At 44.1% G+C, this 25,451-nt stretch overlaps 1 protein-coding gene across 1 annotated transcript in view; it reads right to left on the minus strand.

Annotated features, from left to right (window-relative positions):
• ROCK1 (Rho associated coiled-coil containing protein kinase 1) overlaps positions 1-25,451 on the minus strand; it is a 491,909-nt gene that overhangs the window by 320,626 nt on the left and 145,832 nt on the right. Inside the window, 1 exon segment of the mRNA XM_029591102.1 lies at positions 22,939-23,039. Coding sequence (XP_029446962.1) covers positions 22,939-23,039 — 101 coding nt within the window.

A 25,451-nucleotide genomic window follows, 5' to 3' on the forward strand; every position in this document is an offset into this window, starting at 1 on the left:
GCTCTTAATTCTTCTGTAAGGGTGTTCCAAAACACATAGAAGACATGCCCCCCTGGCTCACTAGACCACAACTGCTCTCCATTAATTGAACTTTTTATGACCAATATCATGCTAAACAAACCTATTATCATCCTGGGTGATTTCAACATCCACATGATACAATCCCCAACTCAACAACATGCCAATCATTCATGCATTATCAACACTGCGACTAAACAAATCATCAATGCCCCAACACACAAAGCTGGACACACCATAGACCCTCATCTTCATTAACACCGAAACATGGTTAACCTAAGACACAAGCCCACGCAACAAAAGACAAAGTGAACTAATTTTCAATACTGTAGTGTTCACTAATGTGTTCAAAAAAATATATATATTCAAAAAAATTGTATTCAAAAAATGTTTTTGTTAATACCGCATCAGCAAGCCAGGCAACGGCAGTGGAAATCACTTGCCGTCTGGACCACTCGTCATTTGCTGTTGTTGACTATTCTTTCGAGGATCTCGCAATGATAGGGAGATTTGCAATGGGGCGAAAATTAGCTAGGTTGTCTGTGGAGAGGTTGGGTTTTTTTTTAGTAGAGGTTTCAAGATGGCAAGTTTGAGAGGGTCAGGGACGTGACCCTGGGATAAGGAGGCATTAATGATCTGGGCGAAGGGCTTAGCGAAGTTTTTGGCAGAAGCTATCAGTAGGTTGACTGGAATCGAGTCCAGTGGGTGAGCGGATGGCTTTAGTTTTTTTTAATATGGATTCGATTTCTAAGGCTGATGTGGATTCAAAATTCTCTAAGATGTCTGCCCGTGGAGGTAGGGACACTGGGTAGTTGTGTGTGGTTGGGGATGGGAGGCTGAGAGGTGGAGACCGGATGTGGTTGCTTGTAACATTGTATCTATGCAGGAGGCAAGTAAGTTAGGTATTTTGTTCATTGAAAAAAGTAGCCAGCTCTGTGGCTTTGTAAGATGCTTTGTCATCTGGAATTTCTGATGTCGGTGGTTTGGTAAGGGATGATACCAAGGAGAAAAGGGCTTTAGGGTCAAAGATGAAATGGTGAATTTTCTGAGAATATAAGTCTCTTTAGCTTGCAGGATGACAATTCTGTATTGGTGCATGAGAGATTTAAGGTTTGCAGGTTTGAAGGCAAAGGATTTTTGCGCCAGATCTGTTCCATTTTTCTAAGATCGCGCTTCTTGGTTTTTAATTCAGGAGTGAACCAAGGTTTTTTGTTGGCTTGTTGGAGTTGATAATTTTGGTTGTGATGGGGAAGGTCTTGTCCGCCACTATGTTTGAGATTTTGATCCAAGAGGCTAAAGCTGAGTTAGCATCTGTAAGGTCAAGTTGGTTTAATTCCGGTGGGAGTTGGGAGATTAGTGTTTCCTGGTTACAGAGTTTTCTGAATTGGACTGTGGTTTTCTGTGTTGCTGAGTGGTTTGGATGTTGGTATAGTAAGGTGGTGGAGATTAGCTTGTGGTCCGACCAAGGGATTGGTTGGCAGACAATGTGTGAAGATTGGGTTAAGCCTTGGTTGATGAAAATAAGATCCAGGGTATGTCCTGCTTTATGAGTGGGTTCATGAATGAGTTGATTGAAGCCCATGTAGAGGAGGGTGTTAAGGAAGGATTCGCAGTTAGGGGACCGAGGGTTGGCATCTACATGAAGGTTAAAGTCTCCTAGAAGAATGGCTGGTGAATCGGTGTTGATATGTTTAGCTATCATTTCAATTAAAGGAGATGGGTCAGAATCAAGGAGTCCTGGGGGGGCGTAAGTAAGTCCAATTTGTAGATGGGGAGATTTGAAGACTGAGAATTCAAGAGCCTGTTGTGAGGTTGCCACATGGAGCGACAATCGAAAAACCTTTTTAGCTGCAAGAAGCAGTCCTCCTCCTCTTTTCTTCGCTCTAAGGGATGGAGAAGTCGAATGATTGATGGGGGAGTTGATTGAGGAGAGCCGTATCCTCTGGTTTTAGCCAAGTTTCTGTGATGGCACACAGATCTGGCTGCTCATCAGTGAGGTAGTCATATAAGAGGTGTGGGGTTTTTTTTTAGAGTGATTGGGCATTCAAAAGGGTTAAGGAGAATAGGGTGAGACCCAGTAGTTGGTTTAGAGGAGAACGCATAATGGAATGAGTCCTTTTTTTGTTGTTGTTGCTGCTGGTGGCGAGGTGTTTGACCAAGTTGTAGTGGCGGCGTTTCTCCTGTAGTTGTGGATGATTGGAATGGCCGAGAAGAGCATGCCTGTGCAGCTGCCTATTTGAGGTGCGGGGATAATTGGACAGTGGAGATTCCAGGCGCTCTGAGTGAGATAGTTGAAACTGTGGTTGCGGACAGCGAGTAAGGAGAGGGGTCTCCGGTAATAGTTGAGTCTGAGTGTAAGCAGTGTCTTGCTTCAGGGGCTGTACGAAGGGGCGTACAAAGGCGCGACGCCGGGAGTTAGAGCCTGAGATTTAAAGGGCTTTCACCTGGCTTCCTCTGCCTCGCTTGTCGTCACTTTCCTTATTCTGCACTTTCAAATTTGGCGCGGGTTCGGGGTTCTGGCTCCTGGCTTCTGATAGGCCGGCTGGTACCCACGTGGTGGCGATTGTCGGGAGCGGCGAAAGGAGGGCCGGAGGAGCGCTGAATCTGGTTCGGTGGTCGGCGGGGCTTGAATCCCAAGACAGGGCGGCGCCGAATGGGTGAGGCTGGGGGTCCCGAAGCGAGCTTCCGGGCGGTGAGCGGCGAAAAGGAGAGCCGGGAGTTAGAGGATGTAGAAGGATATAAGTTGGATAAAAAGCAGGCCGAGGCGGGAGGAGTACAAGTATGTTGGTTGCGAGCTGCGTGTAGCACTGCTGTGGTGGGGTAGTGTAGCGAAAGGAGGGCCTTTCGTCTGAATCCTCACAAAGGCTCACAAAGGGGCGCACTAAGGGGCAGGCCCCTTAGGTCGCGCTCCTTCGGCGCGCGACGCCCAGTGCGCGACACCCCGGGGAGCGTCTGCAATTTAAGGGCCTGAAAACAGTGCTGGGCTAGACCGGCTGGGTTGGGGTGGGAGCAGTATCACTCACCACGTGGTCCTGCTGCTTCTCTTTATTTTGCAGGTTTCTGAGCCCTCTTCTCCCTTTTTTTCTCAATTTCCCGGTTCACTGTTCACTGCTGGCTCACAGAAGGGAAGGGTGAGCGGGCTCTTGCCCCGACTGGGCTGTGCCGACCGCACGAGATAGAGAAGGAGTGAACCACTTGGAATAGTCATAAGTCCACTAGGTTTTACCCTAGACTTATCCATGGGTCACAGCAATTTTCTTACTTTTGTGGCCAAAAAATGCCCTCGATTTATCCACGAGATCAACTTATATACAAATATATATGGTAGGTTTTCCCATGAGAGATGGACCAGCTCCACATTCTGACAGCTTCCCGACACAAAAAGCAATGTTGATTACCTGTAACAAGTGTTCTAAGAACAGTAGGGTATTTAGTCATCAATGAGTCCAGGATCAGATCTTCTTGAAAAGGTTTCCTGAACTTTCTACATGCTCCACTATGCATGTGTGAGTTGCTACTGACATCACATCGGGCCCCTTTCAGCTTAATATATTCATTAAAGTAGAAGCAAACTTGTGTGGACTGAATATTCTGCTGTCCTCAAAGAACACCTGTTACAGGAAAGCAACTTTGCTTTCTCAAAGGAAAATCAAAATATGGAGTCCAGACACATGGGACTCCCTAATTATGGAATGTTTTTAAAATAAAAAGGGGGAAAGATCAGAAGACATTTTCATATGTAGAATATGAAATATGTAATATATAAATATATAATGAAAATGTCTTTGCCCCCCTGGCACTGATTTTAGTGTTTCCCTGTATTTGAAAGCATCCTGCATTTAGGGAGTCCCATCTATAATTTTCTTTTCTTTTAGAAGACAACCTGAAATAATAAAAATGGGTGTTAGAGGTGATGGAATTCGGTTCTACACCTCAAAGCAACTTTGCAGTATAGATTTCTCATTGGAAATCACTATCCAAACAGTAATAGGATGTAAATATGTGGAATGAACTCCAAGTCACAGCTTTGCAAATCTCCTTTATGCAGGCTGACCTACATGGGTCATCAATGCTGCCACAGCTATAACACTATGAGCATTGACATGCTCTTGCAAACTTAGACCTGCCTGGGTGTAAGAGGAGATGCAATCTGCTATCCAATTAGTGTGCATCTGGCTAGAGCAACCCCAGCTCTATTTGTTAAAAGAAACAAAAATCTATGTGGACTTTCTAGGGACTGTCTTGTCTCCTCCAGTTAGAAAGCTAAGGCTTTTTTTTGTAGTCCACACTGTGCAGGCCTTATTCAAATTTATGGGGAAAAATGTTGGAAGGAAAACTGACAGGTTTAGATGGAAATCTGCCACCACCTTAGGCAGGACTTTAGGATGTATGCACAGAACCACTCTATTATGATGAAAGTTTGTGAGGGTGGGTAAATCACTAAGGCCTGGAGCTCAAAGACTGCAGATCAAAGTGACTGTCACAAAAAAAAATGATCTTCCAGATCAGATACTTCAGTGCACAATAATTAGAGGTTCAAAAGAAGCTTTCATAAACTGGGTTAGTACCATATTGAGATGATCCAATGACATTGTGGGATTTGAAGCAAACCCTGCATGAATCTGAAAACAGAAGGTTAAATAGTAATGGGTTTTCCTTCTACATGGTGGTAAGTGCCAACTGCACCGAGGTAAGCCTTTACAGAAGTTGTCCTCAGAACAGAGAGTGAAACATGTAAAAGATATTTAAGCAGTTTTTGTGTGCGGCAGGAGAAAGGATTTACACCCTTTCCTTCATGCCAGCTGCAAAACTTCCTCCAATTGAAAACATCAGAAATTCTAGTGGAATCTTTTCTAGAAGCCGGGATTCAAGGTAAGCTTCAGATAAACCAAAAAAATGAATTACTTTCCTCTTAATATTAGGCTGTTAGGACTAGAGGACCTAATGTTGGGATGAAGCAACATTCCCCAGTTCTGAGTTATGAGGGCTGGGGAATTCCCCAACTGAATTGACTCCCTAATGAACATCTCCCACAGGAGTGGGAACCAAATGTGTCTTGGCCAAAAAGGGGCTATGAGTATCAAATTCCCCAGTCCCTACTGAATGTTAGTAAAGTCTTCATGACTAGAGGAACTGGAGGATATGCATACTAAAGACATCTACCTCAAAACTGTCATGCTGGCTGGGTTCAGGGATCACCACTTCAGGAACCGTACAGGACCATTGTGCAGGACTGGAGTTTATCTTCTGCCTAGCCAGACTCCACTCCTGGAGTTTAAGCCCTTGGGTTCTGGGGCCAATAGGGCTTGGTTTTGACAGCAGAACACCATGAATTGAGTCTGGACAGGCTAGATGAGGCAGAGCAGGCTGAACGAGGCTGGACAAAGCTAGGCAGGCACAAATTGGAACTGAAGTCAGGCACAGGCTGGAAGCGGAGGAATGAGAACTGAAACAGGTGGGAAGCTGAGAACTGGATACTGGAAAACGCTGGATGGACACAGGTTGGGCAGGTTACTCAGCAGAGGCTGGGAATGGATTCAGATACAGACTGGGAACTGGATAAGGCAACGGCAAGGCAGGGAATAGCTACTAGGAACTGGACTGGGCAGGGCAAGAATAGATAAGGGCAAAACTAGACAAGGCAGACCAGGACAGGAACAGACAAGAACTAGTCAAAGACAACTCAGAAGAGAGAACACGGAGGCCAAAAGGCAGAGATACAGAAGACCCAAAGGCTGCTAGGCATAAGGCCTGAAGGCCACTAGGCAAGGAAATGTCTGGATAGGTTGCAAGGCAAGGTATAAAGTAAAAGGAGGCCTGAAGGCCACAAGGCAAGGAAAGGCCTAAGTAGGCCGCAGAGCAATATGCAAGGTAACAGAAGGCCCTGAAGCCACAAGGTTGGGAGAGGCTAGATAAGCCGCAAAACAAGATAAGAAAAGGCCCAGAGGCCACAAGGCATGAGCAAGGTAAGAGTGGCCAGGTCAGAGAGCTAAGGGTGACTCCATGAAACTTTGGAACATCCATCTACAAAAGATAACCCAACTGCTCTCACAAATATCGCTCTCGCTCAATCATAAAAGAACGGAAATTCTATACATAAAAAGCAAAACCACCACAACCCTCACCCAAAACCTCGCAACATCCATGATGGAGCATCAAATAGTTCCCACAGCCAAAGACCTAGGCGTCGTCCTAAATGAAGAACTAAGCCTTAAGAAACACATCAATACAATAATAAAAGATGGATTCTTCAAACTGCAAATCCTAAAAAGAATCAAACCACTTTTCTACACCCATGACTTCAGAACAGTCCTTCAAGAATTATTCTCCAAACTTGACTACTGCAATGCCCTTCTTTCTTGGCCTCCCAACAACCTCCATCAGACTGCTGCAACTCCTGCAGAACTCAGCAGCGAGATTACTCACAAATAGCAAAAGATCGGAACACATCACACCAATCCTCAAAAACTTACATTGGCTTCCCATTCCTCCCAGAATACAATATCAATTCCTAACCCTCATCCATAAAACACTCTACAATGATAAGTTTAAATGGCTGACTGCGACGATCCATTTTTACAACCCACAAAGGAACCTCAGCTCCACTAACACTGGACTCATACCGATACCTTCACCAAAATCCACCCACCTGAACACAACATGAGAACGCGCCCTATTGGTGGCCGGTCTCTCGCTCTGGAACAACTTGCCAATGCAACTAAGAATGGACCCTACAACTCAATCCTTCAAAAAAACCTCAAGACTTGGCTCTTCCAAAAAGCTTTCCCATCAGCTACCTAATCGCCCATCTGCCAACCGAACTAGAAGAATACCCCTCCTCTGCAGCCCCACCAACCACCCCACTCCCCCCATATCACCCAGAGCACCACCCACTTCACCCCCTTAAGACTCCCTGACCCCCCTACAACACTTCATATACAAAGCATAATCCTGCCCCTCCCCCATCTGAATGTCCGCTATGTCATCTCTAGAACTTATAAATCTTTACAAATTTCACTATGGCAATCTGTAGTAACTGTTCAATGCAATGACAAAATCACGGTTTTACTACGTTACTCCATACCAGTCAATGATTGACTCTGCCCTACTACATAACCATATGTTATAGCTCATTCTAATTTATGTACAACTACAAGTTATATCACTGTCTAATGATAATTTATTTTTAAGTTACCATGTTCTATGTTGTTATACTGTAAAATACCTTGTTAAATTCCTTGCATGATATACTGCTTCCTCTATCTTTCATTTAAAATATAATGCAAGAAATATTTAAGTTATCATCTACTATGTTGCTAGAACGTTAGACACCTTGCATGATATATTGTTGCCCCCATTTTCAGTTGAAATATAATGTAAAAATAATATAAAGTTACAATGTAAAATAAAAAGCACCAGTCTTCTTAAAACCCTAGTTACACTGTAAACTGACGTGATATTTTATTTATTTATTTATAACTTTTCTATACCGACATTCATATGCATATCACATCGGTTTACAGATCAATGGGGATAAACAAAAGCTGTGAAATAGATTTATACAGTTACAATTAACAAGAGGATAGAAACATAGAAATGACGGCAGAAGAAGACCAAACGGCCCATCCAGTCTGCCCAGCAAGCTATGCACTTTTTTTTTCTTCTTACTTGTTACGCTTGGCTCTTAGTACCTTTTAGTTTTATTTCCCTTCCACCCCACCATTAATGTAGAGAGCAGTGTTGGAACTGCATCTAATTGAATATGTAGCTTAGTTAGGGGTAGTAACCGCCTCAATAAGCAAGCTACACCCATGCTTTTGTTTACTCGACTATGTAATTTAGTCCTTGTTGGTTGTTGTCTATATATATAGATACTCTTTTCTACATTGCCCCTGCCATTGAAGCAGAGAGCTGTGCTGGCTATGCGTTGAAAGTGAAGTAACAGACTTTCTCCCCTGCCGTTGAAGCAGAGAGCTATGCGTTGAAAGTGAAGTATCAGACTTTCTCCCCTGCCGTTGAAGCAGAGAGCTATGCTGGCTATGCGTTGAAAGTGAAGTAACAGACTTTCTCCCCTGCTGTTGAAGCAGAGAGCTATGCGTTAAAAGTGAAGTATCAGTATCAGACTTTCTCCCCTGCCGTTGAAGCAGAGAACTATGCTGGCTATGCGTTGAAAGTGAAGTATCAGACTTTCTCCCCTGCCGTTGAAACAGAGAGCTATGCTGGCTATGCGTTGAAAGTGAAGTATCAGACTTTCTCCCCTGCCATTGAAGCAGAGAGCTATGCTGGCTATGCGTTGAAAGTGAAGTATCAGACTTTCTCCCCTGCCGTTGAAACAGAGAGCTATGCTGGCTATGCGTTGGAAGTGAAGTATCAGGCTTATTTGGTTTGGGGGTAGTAACCGCCGTAACAAGCAAGCTACACCCTGCTTTTTTGTGAATGCAAATCCTTTTTTTTTTCCACATTTCCTCTTACCGTTGAAGCTTAGAGCAATGTTGGAGTCGCATTAACCGTGTGTATGTATATTGAATAAGGGTATTATCTCCAGGTAGTAGCCTTCATTCCCGCGAGCCACCCCCTCTTCATTCACGTTCTCTAGACTTGATGGATCCACAGTGTTTATCCCACGCCCCTTTGAAGTCCTTCACAGTTCTGGTCTTCACCACTTCCTCCGGAAGGGCATTCCAAGCATCCACCACCCTCTCCGTGAAGAAATACTTCCTGACATTGGTTCTGAGTCTTCCTCCCTGGAGCTTCAGCTCGTGACCCCTGGTTCTGCTGACTTTTTTTTGACGGAAAAGGTTTGTCGTCTTTGGATCGTTAAAATCTTTCAAGTATCTGAAAGTTTGAATCATATCACCCCTGCTCCTCCTTTCTTCCAGGGTGTACATATTTAGATTCTTCAATCTCTCCTCATAAGTCATTCGATTAAGACATAGAAACATAGAAACATAGAAATGACGGCAGAAGAAGACCAAATGGCCCATCCAGTCTGCCCAGCAAGCTTCACACATTTTTTTCTCTCATACTTATCTGTTTCTCTTAGCTCTTGGTTCTATTTCCCTTGCACCCCCACCATTAATGCAGAGAGCGGTGATGGAGCTGCATCCAAGTGATATATCTAGCTTGATTAGTTAGAGGTAGTAGGGGCAGTAACCGCCGCAATAAGCAAGCTACACCCATGCCCATTTGTTTTTACCCAGATTATGTTATACAGCCCTTATTGGTTGTTTATCTTCTCCCCTGCCATTGAAGCAGGGAGCTATGCTGGATATGCATCGAAAGTGAAGTATCAGGCACATTTGGTTTGGGGTAGTAACCGCCGTAACAAGCCAGCTACTCCCCGCTTTGTGAGTGTGAATCCTTTTTCCTTCTCCCCTGCCGTTGAAGTTATGCTGGATATGCGTGAAGTATCAGTTTTTCTTTTCCCCTGCCGTTGAAGCAGAGAGCTATGCTGGAAATTCGTGATGTATCAGTCTTTCTCCCATGCCGTTGAAGCAGAGAGCCATGCTGGATATGCGTCGAGAGTGAAGTATCAGGTACATTTGGTTTGGGGTAGTAACCGCCGTAACAAGCCAGCTACTCCCCGCTTTGTGGGTGCGAACCCTTTTTTCTTCTCCCCTGCCGTTGAAGCAGAGAGCTCTGCTGGATGTGTGAAGTAACAGTTTTTTTTCTCCCCTGCCGTTGAAGCAGAGAACTATGCTGGATATGCATTGAAAGTGAAGTATAAGAATGGAGTGATCAAGCTAGTTGAAATGCATCAGGAATAGAGGAAGGTGGAGGTAGTAATTTGGTTATTTGGTTTGGGGTCGCCCTTCTCTGTACCGCTTCCATCTTGTCTCTGTCTCTATGTAGATACGGATAAAGGAATAAGGAGGGAGAATTAGAGGGAGTAAAGGATGCTAAAATAGATTAACCAAACAAATAGCCCGAAATGGGCATAATGGGGGGGGGGGGGAGAGAAGAGGAGGTTATCTGATATTCCAGATCGAACACCAGTATAGAAAAACAAATAAATAAAATAATAAATGAAGAGGCATCGAGGTACTGATAAAGCTGGGTTAAATAGTTCAGGAACTGCTGAGTCAGGTGGCCAGTGAGGAGACGGCTCAGATAGCTAGGAGCAGAGCTTGCTGGAGACCTCTGCAGGCGGAGAAGGGGGATCATTGCTGCTAGAAGCAGGGCATGGTGAGCCAACATGGCAGGCGAAACCGTGACAAAAACATCTTCAGTCTTCTTCTGAACAGAAGTTTAGAACCTATCTATTCTATTATCTCGACTGTCTCACTTGTGAAATTATGTTTGTCTCCATTTATGGAGGTCCAGGATCTAACTGAGCCTGTGCATAAGGACATTCTTTCCTGACAGATATTTATTTTATTTATTTATTTATTTATTTATTTAAATTTCTATACCGATATTAGTGGGGACATCATATCGGTTTACATCAAAAACAAAAAGGTTGGAAATTACATAAAACAGGTAGGTGGGGTGGGCGGGGAATAGGAGCAATAGAACGCAGAATAGGAAGTATATAGGAACAGGCTACTCAGAGAGTGGCACAACAGTTCAAACTAAGCAAAACATTTGTGGAAAACAAAGAGAACTTTATACAATATTCGTGTTGGAAGGCAAGGGGGAAAGTTTATATCAGGGTGAGAAGGGATAATGTTCTTGATGGGCATGTTGAGTGGCCGTGGGAAGAATTAATCTTGGTAGGCGTGTGCGAATAGCCAGGTTTTGAGATTGGCTCTAAATTTGGAGCTGCAGGTCTCAAGCCTGAGGTTGGGAGGTAATGAGTTCCAGATATGTAGGTCTTAAGGCAATCTCCCGAGAGATATCCAGTTCCAGATTCTGACAGTTTTAAACACAGGAGGTAAGAACCTCTCCTGTGTATAAACACTCAGAGAAAATTATTTTTCACTCAATGCACAATTAAGCTCTGGAATTCATTGCCATAGGATGTGGTTAAGGCAGTTAGCGCAGCTGGGTTTAAAAAAGGTTTGCACAAGTTCCTTGAGGAGAAAGTTTATGGGCTTAATCAAATTGACTTAAGGAATAGCCACTGCTTATTACCGGAATTAGTAGCATGGGATCTATTTAATGTTTGGGTACTTGCCAGGTACTTTTATCCTGGATTGCTCAGTGTTAGAAACAGGATGCTGGGTTTGATGGACGCGCGCCTAGTCATCTCTCCTGGGCTCCTGATCCAATATAAAAATGAGGAGTTGCGCTAATAAGGAGGTGCTAGGGACAAATGTGCATCCCTAGGAGAGATGACTGTCAAGAGCATTGGGAAAACAGACGCTTCCAAAAGGCCAAAAAATCACCTCCTCGATGAGCCACTCGAGCACCTCCTAGAAGGGGGGGGGGGCAAACTGGAAGAGGCAGCAGTGAGTGTATGAAGTGTTGAACAGTGGTCTTTTATAAGATCAACTGTTTCCTTTATTTCTCACTAAAGATATTCTCTTTGCTGCATGGCACATCAGTGAACCTCTCATGCACATCCTCTTAGGCCTGAGGCTCACAGCCATGAGAATCTGCATGATTCAACAGTCATGGTCAAGACCCTTGATGCCATCTCAAAAGCTTCATTTGTGGCACAGACTCCACAGTCCTCTCCTTGTTTCACTGCATGAACAAAGTCCTCTAGAATTTCTGTAGAAAGAAACTCAGTGAACCTCAGGACCTTCTGTAGAATAGAGTGCATGTACTACTCCTGGGGGGATTCTGCACACAAAATTTTAAAATTCTGTGCACAAAAATTGAAAATTCTGCAAAACTGTGCACCCTTTACATTGGCCAAAATAACACAATATACATGACAATCTTTAAGTAATTAATTAAAATGTAATATAGAAAGAAATTATTACTTAAAGATGCAGAGTTTTAAATATTTTGAGCAGAATGTCCCTTCCACTCTCTCTCTCTGTCCCCTGGCCAGTCTCCTTTCACTTTGCCTTCTCAGGCCATCCAACTCCTCCACTCTCCACTATCTTTCTCCTTCCCCACTATCTCCACTCCCAGAATTTGACCCCTCTCTCAATACTGCCCCTCACACAGGCTCCTTCTGTCCCTCTCTCGCACACACACACGCACCTCACACAGGCTACTTATTTCTCTCTCACACCCCTGCACATTGGCTCCTCTCTCACACACATATACACCCACCCGTACACTCAGGCTCCCTCTCTCTGTCACATACACACACAAACACACACACACATCCTTTCGCAGAGGCTCCCTCTCTTTCTCAAACACACACACACATCCCTTCACGCAGGTTCCTTCTCTCACAAATAAGCACCCTGACACCTTCATATACACACACACTTTTTTTTCAGCAAACTAGCTCCCAAACTCTCACATATATACAGATTTCTTTACAATCCCCTCACAAAGACTCCCTTCTCTCTGGCACACACACACACCCTCACTCATGCTCTCTCTCTCACACACCCCTACAACCAGGCTCGCAGTCTTACATACAAACAACTATACACAGATTCACTCTCCCGGAACCTGCATCGCTCGCAGCATACTGGGACTTGCACTTCCATTTTTGCTGCGAGTGAGATGGGCTCCGCTCGCAGCACCCCGGGACCTGTACCATGTTCTCCACAAGCGGGATGCGTTCCGCTCACAGCATGCCAGGGGCCTTCTCCCTCTTCACCGTGACTCGGCACTGTGGGACCTTATCCCTCTTCGCAGGAGCCTTCTCCATCTTCGCTACAATGTGGCACGCTGGGGCCTGTTCTTTCTTCGCCATGAGTGGGATGGACTCTGCTCGCGGTATGCTTGGGTGTGCTCTATATTCGCCACAGCAGGATCAGGTCCGTTCGTGGCACGTCAGGACTTTCTCGAAATTCTGCGCAGAAATGGAATTTCTGCACAGAAAATGGAATTTCTACGCAAATTCTGTGCACCGCAGTAGCGCAGAATTCCTCCAAGAGTAATTTAGATATGAGGAGTTGTATGGGAGCACAGAATTCTAGAAAATTTTCTGCAGCTAAGGTCAATATTTTGGACTCATAGCCTGGTAGTACCAAGAATGATTCCTAAATTTCTTGGCCTCTTTCAGAGGCACTTTCAATAACCACAGTTTGTACTTTCTGAATTCACAGCTAGGCTTATTGAATCTGGGAGGCTTCTGGATCTAATATTATTTAGTGTTCACCTTCTTAACAACAAGAAGTACAGTAAGTGGGCTCCTCCCACATATTCTTCTGCACATCCTGCAGAAGCTGCCGGACAGATGCCACAGCTAGCTCCTTGGGGCCACTCAGGTAGTGAAGAAAGCCATAAAGGGGAGCCTTGGGCTTACCTTCTATCTCCAAATTAAATGGGATGGCGCCACCTCCTGCACATGTGCAGAAAAAGAGATTTTTTTGGTGAGGGATCTGCTCCTTACTGTAGCTGAAGGAATGCCTGGGAACTGCAACTGATCAAAGTCCCCAGACTTGAAGGACAGATATCTCAGATTTAGATTCAAATACAAGCATCTCAGGGGGCGTGGTTTGGCCATGGAGCAGAATGGCAGCCTGAAAGGAGAGCTCCCGAGCACCATGAGAGTAAATTAAGATCCATCACCATCCACCCCCTCGAAATTGCACCCAAGCCGCTGAGAGAGACTTCTCTACTTATATGCATCCATGTACCCTAAGAAAAAAGGGACCAACCTGAGCAGATGCTCCTATTTAAAGCATCGTGACGATCCAGAGAAACCGGGAAGAGGCCCGGACCCTGCAATGGCGACTACATCCGAAGAAGCGCTTGAGTCCTCAGGAGAGGAGCACGGCCCCAACTATCGGAGGTACCCACAAGAGTGGAATTTAGACAGTGGTTCGGCGACTTACGCCGCATTATGAAAGAAAATAAAAAAGAACTTTTGGACAAAGTGGCGGAAATGCAGGAGGAGATGGGAGAAATTGGACACAGGGTAGACGATTACGATATCAGGCTTCAGTCGCACACAAACAAATTGAGAAATTGCAATCACAATGCGATTCAGAGTCTAAAAGTGGTGAAGAGCTCCTCCTTAAACTAGAGGGCCTTGAAAACAGGAATCGGAGAAGCAATCTCCGTTTTAGAGGGATCCCTGAGGTGGAGGCCTATAATGACTGCCACGAGGTGGTCCGATCCCTCTGCACCTTCTTCTTAACTCAGGCGTCCAGCTCTGATAATGAGACAGCTCCCGAATATGTGATAGAGCTCGAGAGGGCACACCGTACTCTAGGGCCACGCAACGGAAATTTGCCCCACGATATCATAGCCTGTTGTCTCAGGTACCCTGACAAAGACAAGATCTTAATGGCGGCGAGGAAAAAAATGGCCTGGGAGTGGCAAGGCGTGACAGTTTCAGTTCTCCCTGATCTCTCACCTGGAACTTTGAAGCGGCGACAGGCTTACAGCCCGATAACTTCTCTGCTGAGGAAAGAAAACTTACGCTACCGATGGCTATTCATAGAAACACAGAAACATAGAAATGACGGCAGAAGAAGACCAAATGGCCCATCCAGTCTGCCCAGCAAGCTTCACACTTTTTTTTTTCTTATACTTATCTGTTACTCTTGGCTCTTAGTAACCTTTTGGTTCTATTTCCCTTCCACCCCCACAAGATGGAGCTCTGCCCAACCAAACAGCTGCTGAGCTTCCAGAGCCACTGAATGTCTCTTCGTCCATTCTTGTCAGTTGATGTATGCCACTGTCGTCACATTGTCCGAGAAGATCCAAACCATCCTGCCTCTGACCCAGGGAAGGAAGGCCTCCAGCGCCATTGGACCGCCCTTGTTTCCAGGTGATTGATGGACCAGGACTTCTCCTCTGCTGACCAAAGCCTCAGGCACACTGCTCCCCAACCCTTGAGACTGGTATCAGTGGTCACCACCACCCAGTCTGGAGTCTTCAGATCCATTCCCTTTTCCAAGTTGTGACATGTCATCCACCACGATAGACTGGACCTGGATTCCCGATGGGGATATCAATGACCATTCAGGGGATTACTTCACGTGCCTCTACCCCAGATGAAGCGGCAGCCATCTTAGCCACAGCGGGCCTCCCTGTTCAACAGCCGCAGCTAAAGAGAACAAAGGCCACCCGGATCCACCGCTATGGCAACGTGTTGAAAAAGGGGGCTATAGACTGCGGAGGCAGGAGGCTTCCAGCAAAACTGGGGCACAAGAAGGACCAGGCTGACTCGATTCCCGGAGGACAGTTGTGAGCTCAAAATTTATGACTGGGGACTTTTTCCGTATATGCTAGTTGTTATTGTGTTGGGTTGATAGTTGTTTTCTGCTAAAACAGTAGAGAGTTAATAACTAAAGAATTATAAGTTGATTTATTAACGGCAAGTTTTATTGAAAGAGGGGAGGGGGGATTAGTTGGTGGGATATTGAGATGACTGGTGCAAGAGGCCAGACTGCTTCGCTACCGGGCGGCAGAGCCCTACACCTGCTAATGCAGGAACGCCAGGATCTCTTGGAGAGTACAGATTGGGGGGGGGGGGGGAGGGGAGGATCCAATCCGCGACACATGATTAATGGACATCATGGATTTCAGGGACACCAGATGCTTTTGAAGCTTCATAGTATCTCCGCAACTGAGATATTTGGGGAGGAACACACTTGGCTTGGGAGACAGGGGCATAAGGCTTTTACCACCCAGTGCATTTATTTGTAACCAATGGCACTTAAATTCATATCTTTAAATGTTAAGGAGCTTAATGGCCCACGGAAGCGCCATCTCTTGAAGCAGGATTTGCAAAACTCTCCTGCTGGGATTGTTTGCTTACAGGAGACCCATTTGAGGCGGTGTTATGAACATCTACTACAGTGGCCTTTATTTGCATACCGTTTTTTCTCACCAGCATCCAAGAACCACAAGTACGCTGGGGTATGTGTATTGTTTAAACAAGGGTATGACTATGTGATAAAATCTCACACTGAGGACGTAGGGGGGAGATATCTATTGATCAAATTTGAATATCAGAGAGAGACGTTCTCCTTGTTGAACATATATGCTCCCAATACTAATCCAGTGTGTTTTTGGGACACTATAGATCAGCTACTCACCCGGGAAGCGGAAGGGTTTTTAATAGTTACGGGCGACTTTAATCTCACAATTAGTCCACAGGTCGACAACTTGGGAGGGAATATCTCAGGAACAGGGAAACCCAGAAAGAAACTCAAGTCCTTCATTGCCAAGTGGGAACTCGAAGATGTGTGGTGCCAACTGCATCCCACTCTTAAGCATTATACATTCTTCTCTCTGCCACATCAGTCTTATTCGAGAATAGATTATATCCTGCTAGATAAAACATTACATAGAAGGGCCCAAAAGGCATATATTTCCTCCATCACCTGGTCTGACCATGTTCTAGTTGGTTTAGAATTGGGAACAGTGACAACTGGTGCTGGTTTTCGTCCATGGAGGCTAAATGATTCACTCCTGGGGAATGATGCCTTTTGTAAAAAACTTGAAGAGGAAATTATATCTTACCTTAACGTTAATGAGGAAGACCCTAGGGTAATCTGGGATTGTTTGAAGGTAGTGTTTAGGGGACATTTGATCTCTAAGGGTGTCCATCTCAAAAAACAAAAGGAGAAATTGAAGAGAGACCTGCTTGACACAATTGTCAAATTGTCAGAGCAACATCGCAAACCATTGGCCAAGTCAGTATATGCCCAGTTACAAAAAACTAGAGCAGAGCTGCAAACGCTGGCTGACGCTGAATTGAGAGCCCAAATGGCCTTGCGGACCCAAGAGCAACTCGAGTGGAGCAATCGGTCGGGGAGGCTGTTAGCTAGGTATCTGAAGCACAAGCAGACCCAGATTACCAAGATCCGTAGTACGGATGGGTCTTTTCATACATCCCCGCCCGAAATCAGGCATCGATTTCTTTATTCTAGCAACTCTGACATCAGTACAGACCAAATCAAAGATTATCTACAGGATGTAGATCTCCCATGTCTGTCGGAGGACGAAAGGGAGTATTTGGCGCGAGAGATCTCTCAGGATGAAATAGGCAAGGCCATCAAGATCCTTAAGGCCAATAAAGCCCCAGGACTTGATGGGTATACACCTACATTCTATAAAAAGTTTACCTCTGTATTAACAACTCCTTTGCAGGAATTCTTTAACTACTTATGGGATGGGAACCCAATGGGTGTGGGAGCTAATACAGCTGGCATTACTATTCTTGGGAAGCCAGGACACGATCTCACAAATTGCGGGTCTTACAGGCCAATTTCCCTTATAAATATTGACCTTAAACTTTTTGCTAAAGTCATGGCTACTCGCCTTAATCGAATTCTGGGTTGATTAGTTCACACGGATCACGCGAGCTCCATCCCTGGTAGAATGGCAGCAGACAATATTCGCAAGATTGTAGATTTAATTTGGTGGGTACGGAGCCAAGATATACCAACTGTTTTGCTGTCGGTCGATGCAGAAAAGGCCTTTGATATGGTCCACTGGCCATTTCTATTTAGCACCCTGAAGAAATTCAGTTTCGGTCTGAAATTCTTAAACGGCTTGCAACAACTATATACAGATCCTCAAGCCAGGGTGAAAGTAAATAGAACTTATTCGGAGGCCTTTTCCATCCAATGCGGCACCAGACAAGGTTGCTCCCTCTCACCATTGTTGTTCGCTTTGAAAGAGGGGAGGGGGGATTAAGTTGGCGTACCCTTGGCGACCAGGGTACGCAAGAATTCTCATATCACGGGTATACAGCTGGACGATACAACTTATAAGATGTCAATGTTTGCGGATGACATCCTGTTTTCTCTTACCAACCCAGCCACCACATTGGCAGCTACCTTACTAGAACTGCAGACATTCGGCGAGGCATCAGGCTTTAAATTAAACGTGGAGAAATCCGAGATTTTAAATATATCCGTGCCTGCTGATCAGATTCACGAATTACAAGCGATGATTCCCTTTCACTGGGAAAATTAAATATTTGGGGGTCTACATTAATCAGAATCCTAACGACCTCTTTAGGTTAAATTATCCTCCCCTAGTTAATAAGATCTTTGCGGACCTCGATCAATGGTCTGGCCTTTATCTCACTTGGTTCGGTCGTATAGCCTCCATAAAAATGAATGTTCTACCTATGTTGGGGTACCTATTTCAATCACTCCCCATTCCCATATCTAATGCAATTCTTAAACAATGGCAACATAAGATATTTTCCTATATATGGCGGCGCCGGCCCCCACGGGTCTCTCAACTGGTAATGTTTCACCCGAAGCTGTGGGAGGGGGGCTGGGAGTTCCCAATATACGTTGGTATTATGTGGCATCCCAGCTCCATGCAGTGTTCAACTGGCATAGAAAGAGGGAGAAAAAACAGTGGGGAGATGTCAAGCAGTTCATGGTAGGAAGAATGCCACTCCATACGCTTATTTGGCTGCCCAGGGTAGCGTGGTCTCCACTACAACATACCCCTCTGTCAGTCCATACCACCCTCACTTTATGGGAGTCGTGGAAGCAGCATATTGTGGGAGACAGAAAGTATTTTTATAGCTCCAGTATTGTTGCCAATGCTCTATTGAACCCAGGGGGTCAAATGAAATCCCTTAGGACATGGGACACACATGGCATAGTCGACCTGGGGAAAGTCTGGGCAGATGGTCAAATGTTACCTTTTCCCAAGCTGCGGGACCAGTATCAGCTACCTTCGACTGATGTCTTTGCTTACCTGCAGGTTTGTCACCTCTTTCATACGGAGGGGATCCCTAAAGACCTAGCACTAGGGAAAACTCAATTCGAGCACTGGTGCGAGAGATCTGATTTCTTAACCAAGGCAATCTCACGATCTTATGATTTATTAAATAAAGATCCTATTCTAAAACCAGCCTATGTGAAGGCATGGGAGGCAGACATCAGTCGACTGACCACAGAAGATCTTTGGGACAGTATTTATGCAGCAACCAAGCAGAGTTCCCAATACACTTTATTAGCTGAGAATAGTTATAAAGTATTGTTAAGGTGATACCTGCCTCCCACTCGCATTCATAAATTTAGACCCTATGAGAGTCCTTTATGTTGGAGGGGGTGTGGACAATTAGGAACATATTTTCATATGTGGTGGGCCTGCCCCCGGGTAGTCACCTTCTGGGTTGAAATTACGCATATTATCATTCAAATAATAGAGACCCCCGGTTAAGTTGGAACCTGAGAATGCTCTTTTGAATCTACCGGTGGAAATATCACCGGCACTCTGGAAAGTAGCATGCCTCATTATAATAGGTGCCCGGTGTGAGTTAGCTAAGATGTGGAAATCTAGTGATTTACCTTCTAAGACAATATCAGAAGGTGATTGCACACTTTAGGGTCCCTTCATAATGGTATAGCTTCAACCAGACACAACACATAGGGGACTGCAATGGTCTGGACGCCATTAGAGAGATGGCTCTTCAAATGATAAAGAGAAACCTGTTTATTACCTTGAGACCTCTGTTTATGGAACCATGACTCCTTGGTTGTTGTTTCATCCTATACTCCCACATTCTGGTTCATCTCTGATTTTTGCCATTTTAATTCTGGTATCTGTGACTGTCATTTCGGTGTTGGAGGGGGGAGGGAGGAAGGGAGGGGGGAGGGTTAGGGGGCATATCGGGATTAAGGGCGTTTGGTGTATAATGACAATGCACAGCTATGGTAAATATATAAGAATATGCCCTAAGGGTGGTTATATTGTGAAACTTTGTATATGCACATTGTTTATTGTTGGAAATTCTTCTGTTGTACGCATTTTACAAGATTGTGTCACAGAATTGTACACTCAATAAAGTATAAATGGGAAAAAAAAATACAAGCACCTCAGAGGCCTGAGGTGGTACTGACCCTACAAGTCCAGCACTAAGGGGCTCACCATGGGACTGTTATCACCACGGGGCCAAGCTTCCCTCACTGAAGTCAATAAGCTACAGCTCAGCGTCTATGGCATCCTACTTGAACCACAGTGCCGTGGCTTTGACATCTTAGCCAACTTGTTGAATGTCAAGATATCAGTATCATAATCAACGGCAACATACAATGCTAATCCTTCAGCACATATGAGGTACTGAGAGTATGCCTTAATAATCCTCCTATATATTCTCCTGCTTGAAAGCTACTGATGACAAAACTGAAAAATCCTCCTCGTTGACCACAATGGTGATGACATAGATCCTTGGAAACCATTCTCAGCTGCTGTCTTTCCTCCTTTACCTTCTCCCTCTCCCCCCCTCATTTCGCTCCTGCTCCATCTCCCACTCCCTGTTTTTTGTAATTTCCTCCTTTCTCAAGTTTATTGTAAACCGGCGTGATGTGCTCGCACGAACACTGGTATATTAAAAGCTGTTAAATAAATAAATAAATAATCACCAGTAGAGAGGCCGAGATCACTTCCTGATGAAATGAAGAATGCGGCAGCCCTTACCTCCCTGTTTTTGGCTTCAAATATTGAAGGGACATGATGCCTCTATTCTGGTGCCTTCACCTAATGTTCAGTATAGTGTCCCTTTGAGACTGAATTTGATATGGAAGAATCCTTCTTGTACAATGAACAGCAGCAGCAGGGTAACTCCCTGATCCTGGATAAGAACATAAGAACATGCCATACTGGGTCAGACCAAGGGTCCATCAAGCCCAGCATCCTGTTTCCAACAGTGGCCAATCCAGGCCATAAGAACCTGGCAAGTACCCAAAAACTAAGTCTATTCCATGTTACCATTGCTTGTAATAGCAGTGGCAATTTTCTAAGTCAACTTAATTAATAGCAGGTAATGGACTTCTCCTCCAAGAACTTATCCAATCCTTTTTTAAACACAGCTATACTAACTGCACTAACCACATCCTCTGGCAACAAATTCCAGAGTTTAATTGTGCATTGAGTAAAAAAGAACTTTCTCCGATTAGTTTTAAAAGTGCCACATGCTAACTTCATGGAGTGCCCCCTAGTCTTTCGATTATCTGAACGAGTAAATAACCGATTCACATCTACCCGTTCTAGACCTCTCATGATTTTAAACACCTCTATCATATTCCCCCTCAGCCGTCTCTTCTCCTTAGATGCTTTGACACCAATACCTTGCTTGCCATTGAAGATGCATGTCAAGAAAAGACACCAAGACTTTTCTAAGCTATGCGAGAGTTACTCTCTGTTGAAGCCATTGAATAACATCATCCACAAGTTTGCCTGACAAGACCCTCCCTTTGTTGAAATCACTGGGGTTATATTATCTACTTGTTCTAAGCTCCTGCACTACCTATTTCCCTAGTAGCTTTCCCATAGCTTTGCCCAATATCAAAGTTTAAGCTGACTGATCTATAGTTGACTGCCTCCTTGTTCCCACTTTTGTAGAGTAGGACTACATCTGATTTCCCTCCAGTCTCCATGGGACCTCCATCTTCAAAGAGAAGTGGAAAAGAGTTGAAAGAGGCACAGTCAGCACTTACCTGAGTTCTTGTAGTAACCCAAGATGTACTCCAAGAAGTCCTATGGCTTAATCCACATTTACCCAGGGGAAATGTGAATGCCTCAACCCAGGGGAGCCCTTGTCCTAGGAGTACTTCCAGCTTTTAGGTCAGACTGGAAAAATGAACTGTAGAATCTGTCCAGAAATTTAAGTTCCAAGGGAAATAAACTGTGCACCCTATAGCCAGAAGTGTAACCTAGATAGCCAAAGTCTAAACACCGCACAAGCCCTATTCCCATCCCTCCAAAACAGTTCCAGCACCAAAACACTTTCCATCTTATCTTACACTAGGAAAAAGCCTAACAGTCAAGATTATGAAGTCAAGAATAAAAAATAATTGAGGTTAAATGTCCTTAACTACAGTTTTAAGAGAAATAGAAAAATGTATCTGAATCCAAAAAGGCCTCCCCCTAATCTTTTATACCCCTTTACTTCCTTTGATGTTGTGTCCCACTCACTATTTGCCTCAAGTTTTGATGCCACTGAGCATACAGATCACATTAAACAAGTTGTTTCAGCTCATTAAATACAAAATGAATTATCTTATTTATTTATTTATTTATTTATTTATTTAAAGAGTCTTCTATACTGTTAGTCGAAACATCACCTCGGTTTACATCGAACAATAGCAACAGAAATTACAAATAACAGGGGAAGGGTAGGGGGTACAAAGAACCAAAAGGAGAGCAGTGAAGCATAGGAACAATTAACAAGTGAACTATAATGTCATAAGAACAAAATCATAGTCAAATTCAGATCGGTATTCCATCACAATTCAATATTCATCAATGATTTTGGGTAAAGGCTTGTTTGAATAGCCAGGTTTTGAGTTGGGCTCTGAATATGCTGATGCAGGGTTCAAGTCTGAGGTGAGTCGGGAGTGAGTTCCAATGCAATGGTCCAGCAATGGAGAGCGCCCGATCCCTTGTAGATGTGAGGTGTGCTTTCTTTAGGGATGGCACATGGAGGGGACCCTTTGTTTATGGGCCTTGTCGGTCGATTCGAGCAGGCAAATTGGAGGGGATCTACAAGCCAGTTGGAGTTATGGGAATATAAGGCTTTATGGATAAAGGTCAGGGATTTATAGAGGATACGGGAGGGAATAGGGAGCCAATGTAGGTCCTTCAGGATCAGGGAAATGTGATCATATTTGTGAGCGTTGGAGAGGGTTCTGGCTACAGCGTTCTGCAGCATTTGGAGGGGCTTTATGGAGGAGTAGGGTAGGCCAAGAAAGAGGGAGTTACAGTAATCCATCTTGGATGCTAGTGTAGCCTGGACGACAGTGCGGAAGTCACTAGCGTGAAGTAGGGGTTTCAGGTTTTTTAAGACCTTAAGTTTGAAGAAACCCTCTTTGAGTATGGCACTGATATGTTTTTTGAAGTTCAGTTGTTGGTCGATTAGGACCCCCAGGTTCCTTGCGCAGGGCTGTGCATAGTACTGTATTAGAAATAACCTACCAGCTGAACTTCACCAAATGCACCTCTACCAATCACCTTCACCACTTCATAATCTTCTGCTTTCATACGCAGATCTCGGATTTTACTTATTGTATCTTTATCTGTGTAAAAATGAAAAATATGAGCTTTAACATGTTTATTCTGTTAAATAATAATCAATATATCCATGAGACACTGAACTGGAAGGCTTAACAGAAATCTGTAGTAATTTAATTTCATACATTACATTACAAAAGGGTATGAGAGAGTTAAAAAGAAATGTTTCAAAAATTGGTTAAGGTGGCAAATTACAGTATTTTATTACATTTCCATATTTAAAATTGCATTTTAATTTGAAACAAGCAGTGGGAATCATAGTAATTATTTATATAAACCTGTCATTCTATAAACTACAATCATTTACAGATTCCCAGTGGGCAGATATTATAATTCCAAATTTGGTCATGGATGAAAACAGGGCTATTTTAATTCACACGGGTCAACACTGGCATGAGATTACATGGAAAGCTTTCAAATTTCAGTGCTCTACAAACAAGGAACAACTATTAAACCAAAATTCCAATGTCTCACAATATTAGAATGTTACTGTGTAATTGTATTTCTAAGCTAAGTGTTTGAAGAATAAAAGTAGTTCAAATACATTTTGCAACGTCATTGCTATAATTGCATTTTTAAATGCCTAATGCTGATTCTGGCAATTAACTAAATCAAAATTTGTTATTCTCCATGAGGCTCCTGAAACAAAACCCTGAACATTGAATACAATATTATATTAAAAAAACAAAATGAGAAGCACACCAATTGGTTCCTCCTATGGCATTCTATCATATCCTTTTCATCTTATCATACTGTATATTCTAGCCCCTATGCTTTCTGAAAATTGGTTTACAGCTACAACATTCTCAGACACACTTCTGCAGTTTAGTAAAATTTATCATAGAAGTGTAAAGATACAGATGTAATTCACTTTTTATAAGATTCCATAAAATCTTTATGGCACTAATTTGGATAGTATTTGGCATCCAAGCTGTAATATTTTACTTGTCAGTTTACATAAGTAAATTTAGTACATTGCTTTTTCCCCTATGGTAGATGTAATAGGGCAGGGCTTCTCAAACCTGTCCTTGGGATCCCACAGCCAGTCAGGTTTTTAGGATATCCACAACGAATATGCATAAGATAAATATTCATATACTGAGTCTCTATAGTATGCAAATTAATCTCATGCATATTCGTTGTGGATATCCTGACAGGCTATGGGGTCCCCATGACAGGTTTGGGAAGCTGTCCAACAGGGGCATTAGAAGATTTTTTGCTTCAATATTAAGTAAAGCAAATGTTGCTTACCTGTAACAGGTGTTCTCACAGGACAGCAGGATGTTAGTCCTCACAAATGGGTGACATCACAGGATGGAGCCCAATCATGGAAAACTTCTAGCAAAGTTTCCAGAACTTTGACTGGCCCTTACTGGGCATGCCCAGCATGGCACTAACCCTGCAGTCAACAGGGATCCCCCTTCAGTCTTATTTAAAAGCTACAGGCAGTGCCGAAAAACAAAATAATAAAACGTTACGAACCCAACACCGCGGGGCAGAGGCCGGGTTTCGTGAGGACTAACATCCTACTGTCCTGTGAGAACACCTGTTACAGGTAAGCAACATTTGCTTTCTCACAGTACAAGCACAATGGTAGTCCTCACATATGGGTGAGTACCGAGCTGAGGATGTCCAAACATGCACCAAATGTACCCAAAGGTGTGCAACAGGCACAACAAATGGGGTGGAATTTGGCATCCTGAACCCCACCGGGCAGGCGGAAGGGTATTGGTACGTCACATTGTAAATAGGTTACGAAGGACAGACTGGCTGAAGATGGAATCTTGTCTTCCGGCTTTGTCCAAGCAATAGTGGGCTGCAAAGGTGTGGAGAGAACTCCAGGTGGCAGCCCTGCAAAGGTCAGGAAGCGGCACCAATCGTAGGTGTGCTACTGAAGTTGCCATGCCCTCACAGAGTGTGCTTTAACGCGGTCTTGAAATGGAATGCCCGCTTGCTGATAGCAAAAGGATATGCAGTCCGCCAACCAGGAGGAGAGAGTCTGCTTACCCACAGGTTTCCCTAATTTCTTAGGGTGGAAAGAGAAAAAAAAATGAGTGCTTTCCCTGTGGACAGCTGTACGGTCTAGGCAGAATGCTAGAGCTCGTTTACAGTCAAGGGTATGCAGAGCCTGTTCTCCTGGATTGGAATGGGGGCTGGGAAAGAAGGTAGGTAGTATAATGGATTAATGTGAAACTCCGATACTACCTTAGGCAAGAACTTAGGGTGAGTGCAGATTTCCGCCCGGTCCTGCAGAAGTTTAGTGTAAGGCGGATAGATAACTAGGGCCTGTAATTCACTAACTCTGCGAGCTGAAGTGATTGCCAGAAGGAAAATCACTTTCCATGTGAGATAGCGAAGATTGCAGGAGTGAAGAGGCTCGAATGGTGATTTCATGAGCCGACCCAAAACCAGGTTGA

This window comes from Rhinatrema bivittatum, chromosome 2 (genome assembly GCF_901001135.1).
Source record: "Rhinatrema bivittatum chromosome 2, aRhiBiv1.1, whole genome shotgun sequence".
NCBI lineage: Eukaryota > Metazoa > Chordata > Amphibia > Gymnophiona > Rhinatrematidae > Rhinatrema > Rhinatrema bivittatum.